Here is a 20,334-nt window from a genome sequence, read left to right as displayed (position 1 = left end):
TTAAGTTCAAATACGGCCATAATTTCACACTGTGGTGTTTGAACTCCTCAGAAAGACTGATGGACCTGGAGGGTGAGCAGAAGACAGGTGGAGCAGGACAGGACTTCTCACTCTGTCCAACAAACACATTAATACGACTTATCATTTGTTCTCTATTCAGTCAACCAATAATTAAATACCGTGTACTTATTTAACTGGAGTGAATGTGTTGACGCTTTTCCCGGCAGCATATAAAAACCCACATATTTAAATGACACGTCCCAATTTACACGTTAAAAAGAAAGAAATAAAAGAACAATGTAAACAGTGCAGCCGGTGGCACGAGTTAACGTCCCCTGCATCTGGAAACGTGTGTCCAGCTTGTGAGGAGCGATGGGGGGGGGGGACAGGGGACAGGGGACACACCGTCAAGAGGACAGGACAAAACACGACGTCCCACCTTGGCGGAGCGCTTTGTAAACACCTGATCTTTGAACACAGTTATACAACCACGTCGACGGTGAACACATCAGTGAGTCGGACTCGTCCGACCGGACTGAACGACGCCTCCAGCTGCTGCAACAGAGAAACACAACGGTGTGTCTGCGTAGCGGCCACGAGTCCCTGAGCTCCTCCGTGCAGGCCTCCTCCTCCTCCTCCTTCTCCTCCTTCTCCTCCTCCCCGGGTCGGGTCGTGTTTACCACGTCCGCTAGCAGACTGTCATGTTGTGTTCCGTGAACACAGTTTGTTATAATTCTGGTGAATAAATCAAATCAAATAAAAATTAAAATAAAACCGCTCACCGACCTTATTAAACAACGCTAGCTGTAAACCGACCCTCTGTTTTGGTGACAGCGCTGCTGGCTAAGCTGTGTGTTATTCAAACAAGAACAACATCATGACGCGAACAGCTGCGTGGACGGACTGACGGACAGACGGACGGACGTCAGCGCGCACGCGCACACACACACGCGCGCGCACACACGCGCGCGCGCTAAGCTAGCACGCTAGCCGCGCTGCTAGCCAACTTAGCGCCAGCTAGCACAGTTGATCAACTTCGTAAACAAAGAGGAACACGTGCTCCGACTTACACCGACGGTCCGTCTCTCTTTCAAAGACCCGGCCATGTCAACGTGCTGTCAAGTCCCACGCACAAATACCGCAGGTTGGTCTCGTTAAGCGACGTGAATCCTCCTCCATAAATAATAATGTGGGCTGACGCCGTTCAGTCAACTCTGCTGGCCGCTGCTCGGGTTGCCAGGTTTCAGCACAACCCCCCAAAACAGGCGGCGAAAGACGGGATATTTTTTTTTTTTTTTTTTTTTTTTTTTTTCAACGTCTAAACGATTGATTTGGGTTGAACATAGTGTTAGATACTCATATTCATTCACTTGTTGAGCACTTGCATATTATGTTGGGTTTTTTTATGCGAAAGCTCAACATATTTATCACAAAAGTCCACTATTACAATTGTGCCTTTCGGTGGTGCTACATCAAAAAAATAAGTCGGACATCAGTCTATCCTACCCCGTGTTTATCAAATCCTACACAATTATATCGACAGAAACTAAATAACAATCTTGAAAAAAAGAAAAAAAACACCCCAAAAAAATAATTAAACTCTCCCCTTATCGGCTCAGGCTTTTATCGTGTAAACATGGGATAACATTTTTGATTTATAAAATGACCACTAGAGTGCGACAAAGTCCACAGAAAAGAGTCATGCCATCACATTCCTGTGCATGCTGTGATTCTTGAGTGTAATGAACCAATCAAAATGTATATAAGCATCACGCACAAGCTTGTGAGTAATTACAGACAATCTCTGACTGTCATATAACCCTAAAAAAAACAAAACAGTATAAATATTAGCCCATGATATGTAAAGTAATGTGCATTTAATTCGGGACAAAGCTGTCTTCATTTACTTGAAATAACCACTTAGATACTCAATAGAACACGTATGCCTTTTATTATCAAATATCTGAACTTTGCAATGAAGATATATACAGCATATTATTCTCACATTGGAGAGTGCGCACATTTCATAGGAACAGGCCTTCAATAAATAATTTGTAAACACATCATCTCGGTGTAAAGATAGATACATAAATGTATGCACCAATAAAACATACAGAACACTGTTTTTTAAAAAAAGAATTAGGGCACCTTCAACAAATGCTTTGGCACTTTTAAAATTCCAAACATAGAATTACATAAATGGGGTGTTTAAAAAAAAAAAAAAAAAAAGTAGTCCAGGAAAACAGATGGACTTTAAAAATGTGAAGATCGTCATGCTTATTGTGCCACATGCATGTCTTGAATTTTAATGTCTTTATTTCGAATGTGTTATTCATATGTTCTGTGTCACCACAAAAGAAAAATAGAACATTTATCACAGCCAAAACAAATTAATGGTGTTCACATAACAAAAAAGCAGAATACTATTTGTCATTAATGGTAGCAGATGAAGAACAAACAGAATGAAGCCCTATTTTTCAGAGACAAAATATTTAAGGGTTTGTGTAAAAGGAATAGTAAGCCATGCTTTTGGATGGAGGGGTTTCCTTGATGTAGGAGCTACTGTTGGTGGCGACAGAGGCCAGGTCCTCACACTTGGTGCTGGTGGGTGAGTCCTCTGTGCTTGGACTATTAAGAGACAAACGCCTGCGCTTGCACGCCATTGAGAAGGAATCAGCCTTGTCCAAGCTCAGAGCTGAAGGGTGCGTCTCTGTCCAGGAGGTGATCAGAGCTCCACTACCGTTCACCTCCTCGTCAATCTGTGGTTTAACTTTGTCTGAGTCTTCCGGGAAGCCGGCAGTAGGACTGGGCCTGGGAGACCACGGCAGACTGGGAGTGACCTTTCTTTGGTATGTTCTGGACCCCCAACCTGCAGACATGGTGGTGAAAGGAGAGTCTGGGTAGTAGCTGAGAGCAGGAGATGTTTGCATGGAAAGTGATTTGATACCATAAGGAAGCAGGGAGCTTGAATAGTCCCCCTCGTAAGGTGTGAGATCTAGCTTGCTGCTGGTGCTCATGCTGTTTCCGCCTTGCTGCATGGAGGTGACAAACCACCTCTGAGAAGCTGCGTCTTCTGTCTGCGGTGAGAGGAGGCTGTTAGTCTGTGGCACCGCTCTCTCACTGTTGTAGAAGCGATTCTGGGGAAGGTTGTTGACAAACTGGTCCTGGAAGAGTGGCTGTATGGCGTAGCGTGTGCTGGGGACTATCTGGTGGGCGCGGGGAGAGTCGGTGGGAGACGGGGTGAGGCGGTCACTCTCTGGAGCCGTGTACATCCTAAAAATTACATGCACATGAGGTCAGAACAATGCAATGTGTGGGAAACCTTCTTTCAAAGTGAGTTCGCACGTGTTGTGAAAAAGTGATACAGTACTTAGGCTCAGTATAACAGGTGAGGAATGCATGACAGTGTGATGCAAAATACTCACGAATCATAGTTATCTCTGAATCCTTTGGCAAAAGGGTTGTGGTCAATTTTCAACTGTGTAATCTAAAACAAAGCAAAAGGGAAGAATGAGCTATTTTACAGAAGAGAGCACAATTATTTGGGGTAATCATGCTTTTACATAAACACCACATGCATGTCAAAGAAGGAGACTGCAGCTGAACAGTTAGACAATTTATTCCTACTGAATGAGTTTTAATGGCTATAAATTAATCATTAATACAAATTATGACATGCAATTTATAATATAAAGCATGATTAGAGTCATTTTGTTGAAAACCCATGTCATGTCAGAGGGTATTTTTTTTCACACTCACGTCAGTGTTCTGGTAGGCAGTGACTGCTATAAACTGGGTCTCTGGGAAGGTGAAGCACTGCGTCTTAACGTCACTGCTCATGTCCTCCACCCCATCCTCTGTCACCTCCACGATGTGCAGCCGAGGCTGGTACTTATGCAGCGACTGCAGAACAATCATCTACACAGACACGTTAAATTTAAAAAAAAAAAAAAAGAAAAAAAAAAAAGCACGCTTTAATTTTGTAAATTAAGCATTAAACGATGTCAAAATGTTCTACACACATGCGCACTAGCAGCTTGTGCCATCGACTAAAGCGACTTTAATGATATTTTGCACTTAATTTTATTTGACTAAAGCATTCGTTTGCAGAGGCCTGTTGAGCGCAATAACGCATGTCAATTAAGTTCCCTCCAATTATCAATTACCTGGGAAGTATTGTGATTGGTGCCTTTGTTGTTGGTGAGTTTCAGTTTGCTGAAGGAGATTTCTTGTCTCATCCAGTGGGCTCCTGTGTTCGGGGACTCTGGATGGATGTAGACTTTGTTCCCTGAAATAAAGAAATAAAAAGTCAAACCCAAAATGAAAAATAATATTTGGGTTATGCATTGAAAATTTTTTATTTCAAATTGCGCAGCTGCAGCCTATTTGAAAAGCTATAAAATGAAATGTCTTACAAACATAAATACATTTTTACTGTTTTTCCAAATTGACTTATTTTCACCATCCTTCTAATTACTTTTTAATTAAATTTAAGTACGTGTGTTAAGTCGACATGGACCAAAATGTGATATTAAAAATGTTGATATGGACCTGGCTTACCTTGGCTGCTGTTGTCCGCCTTCCCACAGGTGACCCACTTGCCACCCTGAAATCTCCAGTGGTTTGGATCTGCCAGCACCACCTCGACGAACACGTTGTAGTGCGCTGTCACACTCAGACCAGCGATGTTAAAACTGAGGAAAGGGAACATCCGTCTGCAAACACACAGCGAAATCTAATAAGCAGACAGTAGCACAGTAGGCCTATTTAAGTTGTTGTTTTTTATTTATTTTTTATAGGAAAAATCATTCAGGTAATCTGGGGTGAGATGCTGTGTTCAAACTAAAAAAAAAAAAAAAAAAAAGTTTTGTGTCCTTGGTTGTAGACTTGTCATCTCACCTGCCCTGCTTGGTGATGATCATCTCGGTCTGGTGCCGGTGGAACTTGAGCCACAGCGGCCGGTTGCAGAGGTAGACTTGGGCCCTCATCCCCGGGCCGGCGGTGGGCAGAGCCATGTTGCTGAGAGCGGACGCTGAGCCGGTGTAGTGAGGGTAAATACAGCCGGGACTCTGTCCGAGCTGGTAAGCTGGGCTAAAGTGACTACGTCCGGCGGTGGAGGCGGGAAATCCCGCCGGAGACAACACGGAGCCCAAGTGGAGAGATGACGGATACCTGCCAGCGCTGGACGGGGTGTAGACCGTCCCGCTAGGGGTATATGGGATAAACGAGCAGGGAGTGGCTGTGTCTGGGCTCTGCTTGGAAATAGGGGGTGGGATGTAGTACCGCTCGGCGCCCAAGCCATGCTCTGTGTACCTGTTGCTGACAGCCGGATCGTCCCCATCCACAGCCGGGGACTTGCGCCTCTCGTCCGCTGCGTCTTTAGAGGAAGAATATGTTCTGCTTTCTCCCTCACCGCCGAGCATTTTTCTATCCTTCACTCGGGCTTGTCACAGCTGCTGAATGCTCTCCTTGATCCCACCTGAGGCTTTTCAGGAATGCTCTTCCACCTCAAGAAGTCACAAAATTATTCTTAGTGTCTTCGAACTTCTGCAAATCCACTGGAGTCTGGATTGTGGATGGAGACAGAATAATGGTAAGCTAAACTTATCTGCAGTCATCAGGCTACCACAGTCACTAACACTTGAGAGGCCTAATGCCAAGTTGTCAACTCGCGAATATAGAGTTCGTTGTAGAAAGTGACCGTCCTATCGCCGAAGATCTTTGTGGGCGTATCAGGCTGTGGTTACAGTGCCAAACTTGATCTGATGAATTCCAGTGAGTCTCCTAAAAAACAGCAACAGTCATTTTTGGCGACTTCTATTTTCTCCATTTTAACATCTTAATTTGGGGTAAAGAATCCATAAGTGTATGAAGCACCATATGTCCGATTTTTCTTATTCTAATTCACAAATTCAATAGTTCATAATTTATATTCAGTGCAACTAAATTGGTAAGTATACAGTTTCTAATCAATAATAACAAATAAACCACCCTTGATGAACTGGTGATTGTTAGTTTAAATTTTTGATTATACTGGAAGAAGATCGCTTCCAAGTCAGTGCCAGTTTCTTGTAAATCATATGACAAACCTGAAGTAAGGTAGATTTTTTTGAGGGTGGCTCTGTGGTGTAAAACTAAAGTGAAACTCGCCCACGATTCTTAAAATGTATGGCTTAAAGTAAATTCGCAGATTTGAGTAAAAAAAAAAATTGTTTCAGTAAAAACAATTTGCTTGTATTATTTCGTACGTGAAATAAGTCTTAAAATAGTAAAATACGGCCTAATTTAATTATCAATATATTTATCTTTATAAAAATATATTTATTTAAATAATAATGACAGTAAATTCGTAAAAGAAATGTGTTTACTTTCTGAGTGATGGATAATGCCATTATTATTCAGGGTTAATGAATTCGCATTCATTCAATTCTGATGCGCTTCTGTGTCCCAACGGGATAGCAGACGTGAAAAAGGGGAAATAGCCAATTATTTTTCCGTTTGAAGAAACCTGTGATGCTTCTTGGATCAGACAGTCAGATGTGAGAAAAGAGAACAACCAAATCTAAACGACTCCGAGACCAAAAAATAAAACAAATCAAAACTAAATGGGTGTAAGGACAAATGTAACAGTGAATTATTTCCATGTGAATAATTCCGTAGGCTAAATTAGGACAATTATTATCTGTATTTTGAGACAAAAATGTGTTTTTCTTGTTATTTGTAACATAGACATTAATTGAAATTATTTGACCTCTGACAGTGTACAAAGTTTGCAAATTAATTATCACGTGTCCAAATATAATAAAGTAAATGAACTTACCAAGTGAATTCTCCTCCTGGTTCAATAAAAAAAAACTTTACTTTAAATCTTGGACAACGTCAACTCGCGAAAAAAAAACCTGCGAAGCTGCAGCCCAAAGCAGAAAGTGACATCATGTTGTGTTTGGGGTCGGAGGAAGGAGTATTGTAGGCTGTAAAAATATAGCTCGAGCCATGTGGAGGCAAACTGATCAGCGCGTAGAGACGCAGTCTCGCTTTCACCGGCGCTGCTCCCTCCTTGTGACCATGACGCACGGAGAGCAGCCTATTATCAGATTCCCCTCTGATCACCAGGGGAGGGGCAGGGGATCCTCATCATCGCAGACAAGGTGTGTAAGAGTGATGCAGCCTCCAGATCTACCCGTGAATTTATCTTCATCGGGGCTCTGGTGGGGATCAGTGGTGATAGATTTATAGTGAAATTTATATTATAACGTGGATCATTTCCCCTCTTGTGTAAAAACTGTATTTATGAAGCAAAAATAAACTTATTTCAACACACACACACACACACACACACACACACACACACACACACACACACAAGATATTGACCAATTTCTGAAAGTTTACAATTTACTTTTTACACACTGACAATTTAAGGGCTAACCCCTTAAAATACATTAAATTAACAAGATAAAGCTGCTCATTTCAACAGTGGTAAATCACAGAGCAGGGAAAGTCCATGTTTTAATGTACAACATGTAGCAGGAAAGGGGGAAGCATTACCTCCATGAACATGTTAAAGAGTTTTCCCCGAATAGCTGCATAGATGAAACTTGTCTTGAAATGTATCACTGCTGTGTTTAAAAAGTGCAGATAATCAATATGATCCCTCATTCCTCAGGCTAACTGTGCGGAAGAGTGAGGAGCCCCAACTAAAGAGCAGCTAAGGGATAACAAGGAATAACTACTATGTGAACACTGAGAAGATGTTTTCTCTGCATGTTTAACGTCACTGAAACAAAAGATTATTTTATTTTGAGCATGAGAAAAAGCTCAATTCAACATGCAGGTAGCATTTCTTGACTGTCTTCTGTAGCTCTCCTTACTAATGCCAATTCAACTCATAAGTGTGTCACAAAAGTACAAAGTATTGCCTGATAACTTTGAAAGGCACTTAGACTGTTTCCTCCTTTACTATTTATTCTACTTCCTCAGTTCAAAGGAACCCAAACTCAGACTATGACTTGTGCTCAATGACTGTGTTAATGGGACACCTTTTAACAGCCTACAGACCAGACGACATTCAGCTACTGCTGCTGTTTGCCCAGAGAAACGTTTACATGATAAAGGCAGAGAAGATTAGTGAGGAAGGTCGCCGCCTCTCAAATAAACAGAGGCAAATCAAACAAGACAAATCAAAACTGTTTGAGCAGTCGAAAGCTAATACACTTCTGCTGATGGCTCTGATAAACTGATTGAATCGTTTGATTGTTTCAGGAACTCGTGAATGTAAAGTAAGTATTCACAGATCTTAGTGCACATATGTGGTTTCAATGGTCCTAAATTTACTTTGAACTAGAAGAGCTTGCCTGTTTCCCTCTTTGCCAACTGTGATACAGACCTGTTTGTGCTGTTATTTGTATTCTTGCATACCCTAAATCACTTTATTATCAAACAGCAAGTCTTTATTATGGTGTAAATGTAAAAACGTGCCCACTGTGAAGAATCATTTTGCACTGGATTCTCTCCCTTTGACTTTCTGTTTCTTTATTTAGTGAACCATACATCCGACACTCTAACACACATGATCACATGCTTTGATGGTTAAACCGATGAGTCAGAAGTGAGAACGCAGAGTCGCAAAATGTTTTTAATGAAGTTTCTTTATGAGCTTCTTTTAGTCCCAGGAGTGCAGGGACCTGCACACACATTATTGTACAAATCTGCATGAGCTCACCCTCCTTCACATACCTCTTAAAGTCTCCCTCCACTCCAAAAATCTTGCGTTTTGTTCATTTGGATTTTTAATACTCGGAGAGGTTTCACCTTTGTTGGTGAAGTGTGTGCGGTTTGACACAGAAAGGCTGTTTTCACACGTAACCGCTGAAGGGAGAACATTCGCCTGTGTTTATCTTAAATATGAGTTCAACATGTGTTCGTACAAGTGTGATTTTGTGACATCACGAGGAGAACCATTCAGGGTCTAAGATGCAGCACAAGTATGACATTGAAACCTTAAAACCTCCAGTGTACCTAAGATTCTGAATGCACGAACGATTTTTAAAGGCAATTTTTGTTTAAATACCATATCTAACATACATTATAATTAAAAGCAGACTATTTATGTCTATCAATAGTCTCAAAATATGACTGGAGTGAAACTTTATATAAGGTACTTTTTTAATATCTGCCTTGTTTGCATTCTGCCTTGCTCTTTATATACTCCCCATGACAAAAACATACAATTGCCTGTTTAAATCAGCTCACATGTTGACCAAACTTCTTTTAAATCACATCAATACCACACATAACCTTATTTGGCTGTTATATATTTATTGGGCAGCCAGTCTGTGGAATGGCCTCACTCCTCTCTCTGCCACGCTCAATGAACAGCTTCCCCTTGCTGTGCCTGCTTTTTGACACGTCTAAAGGGCTGTTTCTGACATCTTGCCATCCTGCCGGTCACCCTCCTGCAGTGCTCATGCCAGGCAGGAGGAAAAAGCTGGTGACCTGGCCATCGCTGCCCTGCCCTAGGCCACTGCCTCCCTGCTGGCAGCAGAAGGTCTGTTGGTCTGAAGCCATGCCAGGAACTCTGCCCACTGCAGCTTGTGATGTCACGACAAGCACGCTCTCAGAGGAAAGATCTGATTGGCTCGGAGGGTTCCCACTTCCTGGGAAATGCCCTCTCAACAACTTAACAGACATACAAACAAAATTAATTATCACTTTCTTTGAATGTGATCCCAGCTTTCTGCCCTGCATCACTAATCAGCTGCCTTCACAGATCATACAGGACACCAGGAATATGTTCTCCCCTTATGTGATGTAATACTAGGAGTTCTGGAAAAAGAAAACAAAAAACAGCTAATATATGAATGTCTCTGATTAAAATTTTTACAACTCATCTTTTACTTCCTTTTGTTAATGAGTTGCCACTGCATAAAAACATACTTGATATTTGTTCAAAGTTTTTCTTGCCAAATCCAAAGTAAACTTTCAGTACACTTTTAACCTTTTAAAAATCAGTTTGTCTCAAACTCGACTGGTAGAAAAATGATATAATTACTAAATCTGAACAGTAGATGATGCACAAAGATTTGTAGTGATGGGCTCTGAAACAGAAATGAACAACAAAAAAAAACAGTTATGTAAATATTAGAACACCTGGATTAACAACCATTGAACCTCAAATAATCATCCCACAAACTAATAGTCACTAATGAGAGTTTTTAAGGCAGGGCTTTTAAAGGCAGAAGGTGAAGGTCTCTAGCGACCTACTTCCTTGTATCCCCCTATGCTTACATGTATGGTTTGGTCCTACATCCTGTTAAGAGTATAGCAGCAGGAGCAGACCATCACATTTGGTGCTCAGCGTGGGGGCAGTTGGTGAACTGTCATGTTCCAGCTATCCCATGGAGATACACTTCTGCCTCTCTGTGAAGATTTGGTGTCTACTCATTTGCATTTGCTAATGAGATCCTGTTTGCATGACTTTATACTGGAAGCCTATCTCTCTCAATATCTCTTTACAAATACAGGTGGACGAAGTCCTATTTATCTAACCGCTATTCCCCCCCGTTAAGATTAAGGAAGTCTCTATCAGGAAAAGATCTGGCCAAGAAAAGCAGCATTATAGTAATGTAATGTTGCAGACAAATTAATTAGCACTTTGTGTTATTTTGCTTGAGTGGACTTCACATTCTTGGGATTCACAAATTTGCTTGAATGCATGAATCACTTTGGAATTTTAATTCACAAGTGGAGCAACAGTTGTAAAATAAAATCAAGATGATACTGTAAAAACTTTAATGCTGATGCTCAACAAAGGAGAGGTTTCTGCAACCATGTAGTCCTAATTTGATCCAGTCCTTGACATTTGTCCAAAACAAAAGTGAAACACCTTTTATGTCTTATATTTTACTGTTGGTATTTAATACAGGGGACCATACCATTTCACTGATGTCTGCCCCAGCCAGTTCACCCTAATCACAACTTCACACAAGAGATTCATCCTCCCTGAAGCTTTCCTCAGCCAAGACCCATGACTTCCAAAACCATCTGATGGGAAGTTCTTGAAGTCTCTGGCCAATGCCAATTAAGGCCCGTTTAGAGCACTCCCTCGTTATTATCACCCAATCTGTACTGTTAAGAATTTCTGCCCACCAATCTGCCAGTGTCAGCAGCCCCAAAACACAGCAACAATTTGATCCTAGGTCATTGTTGAGCTACTGCCTTCAGAAAACTAAACTGATCATTAGAGGAGGCGATGCATAACGACTCACAAGCGATACAAACACACCCTTTAAACAGCTTTTAACATGTAAAACGACAGAAGATTTGGAGAATCCATAATGTAATGACTTCTACTGCAACTTTTGCTTCATTTTAATGGTTAGAGGTAAGATACACATATTCTTCCTGCTGAGCGAACCATTGCATGCTAACTATTGCATGCTAAGACTTACAAGTATTTGGATTGTTTTATGAGTAAAAAAAAAGTACTAATAAAACAATGTAAAAATACTCCATTACAAGTAAAATCCTACTTAATTATCAGCAGCAAAAGGTAGCTATAAAGTATTAAGTCCTGATTTGATCCCTCTGAATGATATGTGATATGACATAATTAGATTACAAATAGTGAAGCATCAGTGTCAGCAGCATGTTACTGTTGTAGGTTCTGCAAATGGACCTGATTTGAACAACATTACATCCAGTTTTACATCCAGGGACAGCAGATAAATTTAAGGGGCCATAGGACGATTACTGGTTGTGGAAAGAAGAAAAAAATATATACAGATCTGTTTTCAGTTTTTTTTTTTTTTTTTATAAGATGTATGAAGACAAAAAGGTTGCAAACCAGTTTAATCTTTAGCACTGAACTGTATTTTAAAAGCTTGTTATATTATCCATTGTGTCAAATCTTCTTCAACGAACTAAAGTTGTCAAATACATGTAATGAAGCAGAAAATTCAATATTTTCCTTTGAAATGTGATGGAGTAAAAGTATGAAGTAGCATCAAATGAAAATAATCAAGTAAAGGACAAGTCCTTTAAAATTGTATACAGTACTTAAGTAAATATACTCAGTTACTTTCCAATAGAGACCATATATATGTACATTAAAAAAAAATATATATATATATATTGCTTGTGTTGAGCAAATTCTCTCATTACATCTGATGTATCAGCTATGGCTGAGCGTACATAGATATTTATTACATCTATATATTTACCAATGTAAAAACATCAAACAACAACAAAAAATACATTCCCTGGATTGTTTGGAAGAGCGTCCTTCTCTCCAGTGGGGTGGAAAGAATATTTTCTGCATTATGTGCCCTCTCATAGTAGACAGGCAGGACCCTGAATGTGTTTTTCTCATATGGGGAATTTGCTGACTGTGGTATCACATTATGATTAACAATTTAACTGTGAGCCCCTTCTTTCCCATTGTTATTCCACAGATGACTGAGAGTAAGAGTGAAATACCAGCAACGGCACGCAGGCTTCATTAGATTCATTGATTGATTTATTGTTTTCCATGGTTGTAATCACTTCCCCTGAGGTTATTTGTGAGCTCTTTATGGTTCAGAGGTATAAGCCTGAGAGTTAATTAATCGGCTTTGTTTAGAAGTTTGGAAGTAGAAATGCCCCCTCTGAATTGGGCAACCGTCTTTGTGACTTAGAACGCCTTGTTTACCATGACAAAAGATCAAACATAAGCAGGTAAACAGATATAATTATGTCGGGATGATTTCTGGATCTTTTGAATTTACCTTGATCTATCTTAACCCTGTTCATTTTCTTCTTGAAGAATTCAAATGTTTGGTGTTGGTATGTTTCAGAAGACACTACAAAATTCCCATCAAGATTCATGGTTCAATCAAAAATTCAGTCTTTACCACACAATAAAGAACCATTACACTACACACAATCCAAATTTACTCATTAAACAAACATACAGTGACATTTTTGAGGCAATTGAATTTATGGAATATTCTTGAGTAATTACGACCAGCCATAGTTTTTGTGTGTGCTCACTTCTAGACCTATGTTGGGCTTTTTTCCTTCCCTATTATCAGCCCTCCTTAACTAAAAAAGGGTAAAAAGCAATGTTTCTCTTCACTCAAGTATTATAACCCCTGAATCACAAAATACTACATTTTTGTTCTGACCCAAATCTTTGGTTGTATAGCAAAAGCCAAGGTGACACACATGTCCAGTTCCTCCTACCACACACAAAACCCCCTGATAATGTGTCACCTTTGTCTATCCTACTTGAGGTTCGGGCTTTTCAATGGTATGTGAGTGGGAGCTGCTGTTTGTGAGTTAAATGCATCTTAATCAGTGCTTTAATCCAATCATTAACAGAGAAACATGAGGTGTCGAGAGCAGTGAGGAGAGGTTGATAATTGAGAGGCTGCTTCCTTGCTCCCTGTGCTGTTTGTCCTTGTAGGGTGTGTGTGTGTGTGTGTGTGTGTGTGTGTGTGTGTGTGTGTGTGTGTGTGTGTGTGTGTGTGTGTGTGTGTGTGTGTGTGTGTGTGTGCTTACTTCAGCGGTGCTAGGAGTTTATCAGGAGAAAGTGGCAAGACAGCATGGAGCAGAAGAAGGTAAATCTTATAAAAAGTTGGCAATGTCTGAAATGTTATACATCATTTTTGAGGACATAGATATTATTTAAAAAAAAAAATTTCTTACATTTTCCTTATTAATATAGATTACAATCAGCCTTTATACCTGGTAGAAATGGAAATGATTTATTAATTAAAAAAAAAAAATAGAAATCCCCAGAGAAAACCTTTCACTAAACAATTCCTTTATTTCAGACCATGTATTGGTTTCCTGGTGAAAATACACTTTAGTATTAAAAAAAAAAAAAAAAAATTGTTATTACAAAGCACAACTTCTCCAGCCCCATTCCTCCCCATTGTTCAGCTGTCACATTCTCACTGAGTTTTTCTCGCTGTATATTTTAGCACCTGTGTGAGGCCTCTGTTCTTCTGTACCCCCACTCTTGTCCCCATCTAATGCACACACACACAGACAAGCACACAGTCACAGCGCACCGAATCAACGAGTCTATATTGAATAAACATACTGCTTTTAGATAGGGTCCTGATTTGCATCATCCTTTGCACGGTGTATTTTTCACCAATTTTAGTGCCATTTATTACAGACTTACACACACCTACTGATCCCATAAAAGCAGTTTGCTCTCAAACCTTCCGCGCTAGTCACTGTCTCAGAGAGGATCATTGACAAATAAAACCCTCTAAAATAGCCCATTCATATTCTGCTTGTGTGACACAGCAGCTGAGCAAATTAGGCTGCCAGAGAAGAGATACATTTAATTTGCGTGTCTGTAAATGTTGTGATTGTATTCTGTCCACAGTGAGTCTACTATTGAACTTGCTTAATGAATTACATCTCTTATTGGATTAACAATTAAGACTCTGAAGTACCAAAAGCTATAAACTTAATGAGACTGTTACTACCTGTCAAGAGCTATAACTCAAAATGTATTTGATTTGGATCTAAATCATTTGGAATCGAATTCAAAATGGCAACAGCTACGAGAACCCAACCCAAGTGTTCACCTCTATGTGCACATTCTGCTTTGTGTAACACCTTGCCCCTGTGCTTGTCACTGCTGTGTGTATTTGTGTATTATTCCAAGGTGTGAAGGGGCTGATGACAAGATGAAGACTGTGGGCCAAGCTTGACCTCTCCCAAACCACACACGACTCTCCCTGTGAAAGTGTGAAAACATTTTACAGGCTATTCACAACACAAGATGGTACTTCTTCCCAGGTCAGTGGGGTCACACTCTCACAGATGGCTGTCAGCAAAAAAGGAAAGCAACGTCTCTTTCTGACGCTAACAGAGTGCAGACATGAGACAGCCCTGTTGCCTCAGGTATTTATTTGAATAAAAAAAATGAAGAGAACATTAGAATTACCGTCTCATGATTGTCTGCCTCCACCAACTAGTGAAGTTGCAGTTTAAGTCCATATCAGTCCAGACTCACATAGTGAAGAATTTGAAGGAATTCTTATTGTTCCCATGTTTGGTATATAAAATTATTTGACAGTAAACAATGATTCAAATATTTATTTTGCTGCAAAGAAGTTACAAAAGTATGGCAACCTGCAAAGCATGTAATTGACACATCCAACCACAAAAGGAAAATGTGTTATTCTCACAGCGCCAGGCATAGCTACCTCACGTTTTGCTGCCCTGGATGGGCGTGTCCATGACATGCTTTGCGGTGATACTGGGCTGAGTGTGGATGCTACACACACATCATGAACCCAGCAGCACAGAATATCTAAACAATCACCACACTTTAACCAAGCAGCAAGTGGAAACCAAGCAGCTGAAAAATTAAGTGCCAAGAACTGCAATTCCTCGAATGGCCTCCTTAACCTGGCTTCAGTTTTGAGTTTTCAGTCCCCCATAAACCCCCTTGGTAAAATGTCGAACCATAACTGACCATAACTGTTTGACGCTCCAGATTTTATGTACCCAGCTCCACCCACGCGTCACCTCTTTTCCCATTTTTCTAATTAGCCAGGAGTCAGGCTGACTCAGGCACTGCTAAGTTGGTGATAAACTGAGCTTTAAAAGATAACATCACAGCGGTTACATCCATTTTTTTTTAATATACAGTCTATGGTGCACATACAAGATTAGTGTCACCAAATCAGCATCTTACCAAATGTAAAATAAGGTCCCAGTCTCCCCTGCTGTTCCTGAGGTATGGTGTTAAATAAAGACTTTTTAATAAAGAGTTTTTGCAGATCATTTTGATGTCACAGTAAGGTTGTCTTTTGACCTTTTGGGTATAAAACGTTATCACTTCATCATTTTTATCCCTTTGGACATTTGTGGGCACAGTGGTGCAATGGTTAGCATGGTCGCCTCACAGCAAAAAGGGTCCGGGTTCAAATCCAGGCCTAGGCAAACTCCACCTTTCTGTGCAGAGTTTGCATGCTCCCTTTGTGGCTGCATGGGTTCTATTCAGCTTACTCCCACCATCCAAAAACATGCACCTCAGGTTAATTGGTGGTTCTACAAATTACCCTTAGGTGTGAGTGGTCTTTGTTTCTGTGTTGGCCCTGTGATGGAGTGGTGGTCTGTCCAGGGTGTACTCTGCCTTCACCCTAAGTGAGCTGGGATAGGCTCCATCCCCCCTGTGACCCTGTTCAGGATAAAGTCGGTATAGATAATGGATGGATGGACATTTGTGTGAAATGTTGTCATAATTCATATTCTTGAGTTGTAGCCAAAAATGTGAATTGTGAGGCCACAGAGACATTGACCTCAGTTCATCCTTGAGTCCAATCCTAATGAATGTTTTTGCCAAATTTGAAGACATTCCCTCTAAGCGTTCCAGAGCTATTGTGTTCAGGATGGATGGGCGGACAACCTGAAACCATAATGCATAAAGATGGTTGAAAACAATATGGATGCATATTTTGAAAGCAAGTGAAGAAGTAGTCTTTGCATGCATAAAAGCAAATACTAAAATATCTGGAGGGTGTGGCCCTAAAGCTGATTTGATTCCGAGTTCAAACAGACCATTACAAACTGTATTCGTAGCATAGACTGTGTATAAAGACTGTATGGTCTGTAGCATGACTGCACTTAAACATATTGCATATACAGTGAATGAAGGGAGTCTGGACTTTTGTGCATGTAGAAGTCACAAATCTGATTTTACTAGAGCATACACGTAAGCACAGTCTCACACACATACACACTGTGGTGCACATACATGGCTACTTCTGAGATGTTACAAAAACTTCTCTTTCTTCCATCCATTAAAAAACTATCGATCTTGTGCTTTGCCTTCTCCTCTTGATGGGTTTTTTTCTGTCATAATGGAAAGTCTCCCCAGCAATTTCTTCAGCCTATTCTTCATTTGGAGTAATTATAGATGGAGAGGTAAAAGATGTTTTTTTTTTTCCCCTTTCTTTTCTTTTCTCTTTCCTACCTATCTTCCCCTCCCCTGCGTGCATTCAGAGGAGCTCTCACCACTGCATTCTTATTAGGGACATGTCTGAAAGGCTCTCCGCAGCATGTGGTGTCCTCTGACCATCCGCTATGGCTGCTTTTTGTTGGCATTAACAAGCCAAGCAACCAAGGATAGCTTTTCAACAGGTACAAACTTTTCCTTTTAGATAATTAACTGCATTCAGACACTCAGCGCAGTGTAGGCAATGTGGGTACAGAAGCCTGGAGGATCATATTCTAGGAAAAAGGACAGAGAAAGGGAAAAAAGATGTAGAAAAAACTTGATCAAAAGACAAGATGTTCTCTTTGGTGTTGTTTAGTGCTAGGGGATTCTATATCAAACTCCTATTCCAATGGTGTGGTCTTCTTTTCTGCTCTCCTCCTCGTTCTTGTCTCTGTCCTCTTCATCTTTTCATCATGATGGACCATGTAATGAGGGGAAACTTTGGTCATTGTAGAATGGTCAAAGGTGTGCTGCCTTAATGAATGAAAGAAACACAAGAAGGGCTGTCCCTCGTTCCTCTTTGCCTCGCCGCAAAAAAGCCACAGGATGCCTCCTGAAGAAGGCATCCTCCATCCATTGCCGTCTCATCTCTTGTTAAAGGGGGCATAAAGCGAAGGCAGAGGGGAAAAGTAATTTTCTTCTCCTGTCTATCCATTCTTTTGGTGGGTTTCTTCTACTTTTTGCTGCTGTGTACTTTCATAAAGCTTATAATTATCTTGGAGAGAGCCCCTCAAGTGAGAACGAATGGGGTCTTTGTACCCTTCTCTCTTCAGCCCTCTCCTGTTTCTGGGAAAAAAGAAGTCATATTAACATTTAGTCTTCCTCTTTTACAGATGCAGTGAGAAAGCCAGATGCGTCTCCTCCAAAAAAAAAAAAAAAAAAAAAAAGGGCTTTCAACAACTTAATTTTACAAACTGATTTTTGGACTCACCACTGAGCAGGACTGAAATACAATATAACTGGAGGGAGCTCTCAAACTTTTTTGCATTCACTGTCTGCTAATTAGTTTGTCGTATTTTTATGTGATCTGTGGTAACAACTTCAGAGCAGCACTGATCTACAACACAAGAGACTGAGAGATGTGCCATTGAATGATCTTTTTCTATTGTTACTTTTTTTTTTAAAATGTACATTAGATGAAGACAAAGAAAGAAAATGTTTGACACCAGAAAAACAACCAGAAGATGAGCAGGAACGGCAATCGCAGCATCTTTACTGACCAAATAACAGCAGAGATCACTGGTTTAGGGTCTCAGTACCATCCATCCAAACCACTTCCCTTCGCTCACCTGCCCCTCCCATCGATCCCTCTGACCTCCATCCCCAACTCTTCTGGCTGATTACTCCTAATGTAATTTTAATTAAAAACTGTGGTGTCAAAGGGTTTAGCCTGCCTGAGAAGCGGGTGCAGATTGTGGCACAGTGGCAGACCCCTTCACTTGCTTGAGAGGAAATGCATCCTGACATTGCTCGGGTGGTGCCAACAAAACCAGAGCCAGTGTGAGCAAAAAGGCATTCTGGACCATTTAAATATCACGGTATAACTTTATTCTAGGAAGGTGGGTGAGGTGTCCAGGAATAATTATTTTCCATTGTTAATTTTCCTTTAAAATTTGGGTTTCACTCATTTTTCCCAAGGTGTCAAGTGATTCAGTGACACAATATGCCATTAAAGCTTCAAAACCTGTATGATTTCAGACAGAGTAAACTGTTATCCAGTCAATTCTTTTCCTTATTTTTTTCTTACATACATCTGCTCTGGATAAAATACACAAAAGAAGCAGAGAGACTGATGATAATGTAAAAATGTTTGGTTTCTCGAAACAGCAGAAATGTTTACAATTTTGTGTGCAATAAATCAGCAACAAAGAAAGGTGAAGCCATCAAGCTGTGACTCATTCTAATATCATGATACACTTACTTGACATTGACAATAACTGCCGCAGCCAAATGTCACAGGGATGACCTGCGGAAGGTGCCCCACAGCAGGACTCAACAGCAGAGGTCTGCCTGTAGGTTTGTAATCCCCTCACCCGAGCCGTTGGATTATCTGCTCTCCACCGACCCTGAAGATGCTCCCCGCAGCTCGGGCTTAAACACTCTCTAAAATCTCATCTCCACACCCCATCTGCCGGCTGAGCGATGTCTTGGAAGTCACAGACACACAGAGGAGTGGGGACGGAGGCAGCAGAGCAGACGAGGAAGTCAGAACTCGCGTCCTCCTTCTTGCTGGGGCCACAGAGAAGAGGAGACTGCAGAAAAATACAATCTATATACTTGCTCGATTTTATGAGACTCATCAAAATTATTTTAAAGATCAGTCATGAAATGTTTACACTGTAGAAACTTAAAATCTCTCCTCGTATCTATTGCAGTAAGGCTTTTACCTCCTTTATGTTTTACAGTATTTTCTTCCACTTTAATCAGTGTGTTAACAGGATTGTGAATCCCTGTTCTGTCATCGATAAAACAGATCAATCATTCATCAATGATTGGTTTTCTGGAGACTCACAAGTCGAAGAGGTGTCAGTGTCAGTGACCCTTTAACATTCTCTGACAGGGGCCTTGTTTTGTGGCCGTCAGTGGACAGTTGGAGGAGCTGGTGGTTGGCCCTGAGCAGTGAGGCATGTAGTAAGAGGGTTTAACTTTGCTAACCTCCTTCTGCCAGGTTCATGGGGGCCCTGCTGCTTGGGTAATATTGGATCAGTGTTGGGAGCCCGTGCCCCTGCCATATCAGCCAGCATGCTACCTGGGGTAGTGAGCACTTTTCACTGCAGAGCCAACTGGACCTGGTCAGGGTTCAATTTCTATGTTATCTTCCATGTTCTTGAAATCAGCCATTTATGTAATTCTTTTTCCATCTTGTAAAGTATCTTATAGACGAGGACATTGTTTTAAAGGCACATTTAGAAAGATTTATACTCTTCTATGATGTGAACGGATTATATTGTATACAGCAAGGTTATTGTTTAGTACCGTGGATCAACAAATATTTCTCATGGTGTGAGGAGCTTCTTCAAGCTGACTGTCCATGCCGTTAACGGTTTTAAACAAAACATCAAAACGCATTTTTAGTTACTGATTTTGACAATGTAGGTGGAATGATAAACAACATTTTAATAAAGAGAGGAAGCAAGGACCGTCTCAGCCTGTAAGTAGGGAAGTGGATTAGTGAAGATAACTGAATATTTCACAGCTTTACTACGTTTGTATCTCACCACACTTACATCTGTTTTATGTTTTACAATCTACAAAAAGTTTTGCACTTGTGACAAATAAGCATCTGGTGGTTCTGTGTATTTTGTGTCTTTTTGCTTGGTCAGAAA

The 20,334-nt window shown here is 40.6% G+C and overlaps 2 protein-coding genes across 4 annotated transcripts in view; both read right to left on the bottom strand.

Annotated features, from left to right (window-relative positions):
- The window catches only part of LOC138194474 (ankyrin repeat and IBR domain-containing protein 1-like), a 30,636-nt gene extending 29,433 nt beyond the window's left edge, over positions 1-1,203 (bottom strand). Inside the window, exon 1 of one of the 2 annotated variants that reach the window (XM_069143241.1) lies at positions 1,071-1,203. The gene's annotated coding sequence lies outside the window, so the exon portion shown is untranslated. Of the gene's footprint in view, positions 1-786; positions 857-1,070 lie in introns of those variants that run through there. The other variant, XM_069143242.1, reaches the window with a different exon arrangement.
- A 731-nt stretch (positions 1,204-1,934) lies between these two features.
- On the bottom strand, positions 1,935-7,050 carry eomesb (eomesodermin homolog b). 2 transcript variants are annotated; one of them, XM_069143239.1, is made up of 7 exons: positions 6,821-7,050; positions 4,900-5,784; positions 4,561-4,715; positions 4,167-4,288; positions 3,760-3,918; positions 3,426-3,487; positions 1,935-3,273 (listed from the first exon to the last, which is right to left on the bottom strand). In XM_069143239.1, exons 2-7 carry the CDS (start codon positions 5,421-5,423, stop codon positions 2,493-2,495), a joined length of 1,803 nt encoding a protein of 600 aa, XP_068999340.1. In that variant the 5' UTR covers positions 5,424-5,784; positions 6,821-7,050; the 3' UTR covers positions 1,935-2,492. The 2 variants fall into 2 exon arrangements, with proteins under 2 accessions (XP_068999340.1, XP_068999341.1); XM_069143240.1 differs by having other exon boundaries at positions 4,900-5,565.
- Between the last annotated feature and the right edge of the window lie 13,284 nt (positions 7,051-20,334).

Source organism: Embiotoca jacksoni, unplaced genomic scaffold (genome assembly GCF_022577435.1).
Source record: "Embiotoca jacksoni isolate LCO1_2020_lvr unplaced genomic scaffold, fEmbJac1.0.p SCAF_11, whole genome shotgun sequence".
In the NCBI taxonomy this organism is placed as follows: domain Eukaryota; kingdom Metazoa; phylum Chordata; class Actinopteri; family Embiotocidae; genus Embiotoca; species Embiotoca jacksoni.
The sequence above is the reverse complement of the archived record's forward strand: the minus strand, read 5'-3'. Positions and strand labels throughout refer to the sequence as shown.

Excerpts from the sequence above, each read along its gene's own strand:
- eomesb (XM_069143239.1), bottom strand. The coding sequence starts at position 5,423 with ATGCTCGGCGGTGAGGGAGAAAGCAGAACATATTCTTCCTCTAAAGAC. Across the intron at positions 4,289-4,560 it reads GGCGGACAACAGCAGCCAAG|GGAACAAAGTCTACATCCAT; the intron begins GTAAGCCAGGTC and ends TCTTTATTTCAG. Across the intron at positions 3,488-3,759 it reads CTGCCTACCAGAACACTGAC|ATTACACAGTTGAAAATTGA; the intron begins GTGAGTGTGAAA and ends GCTTTGTTTTAG.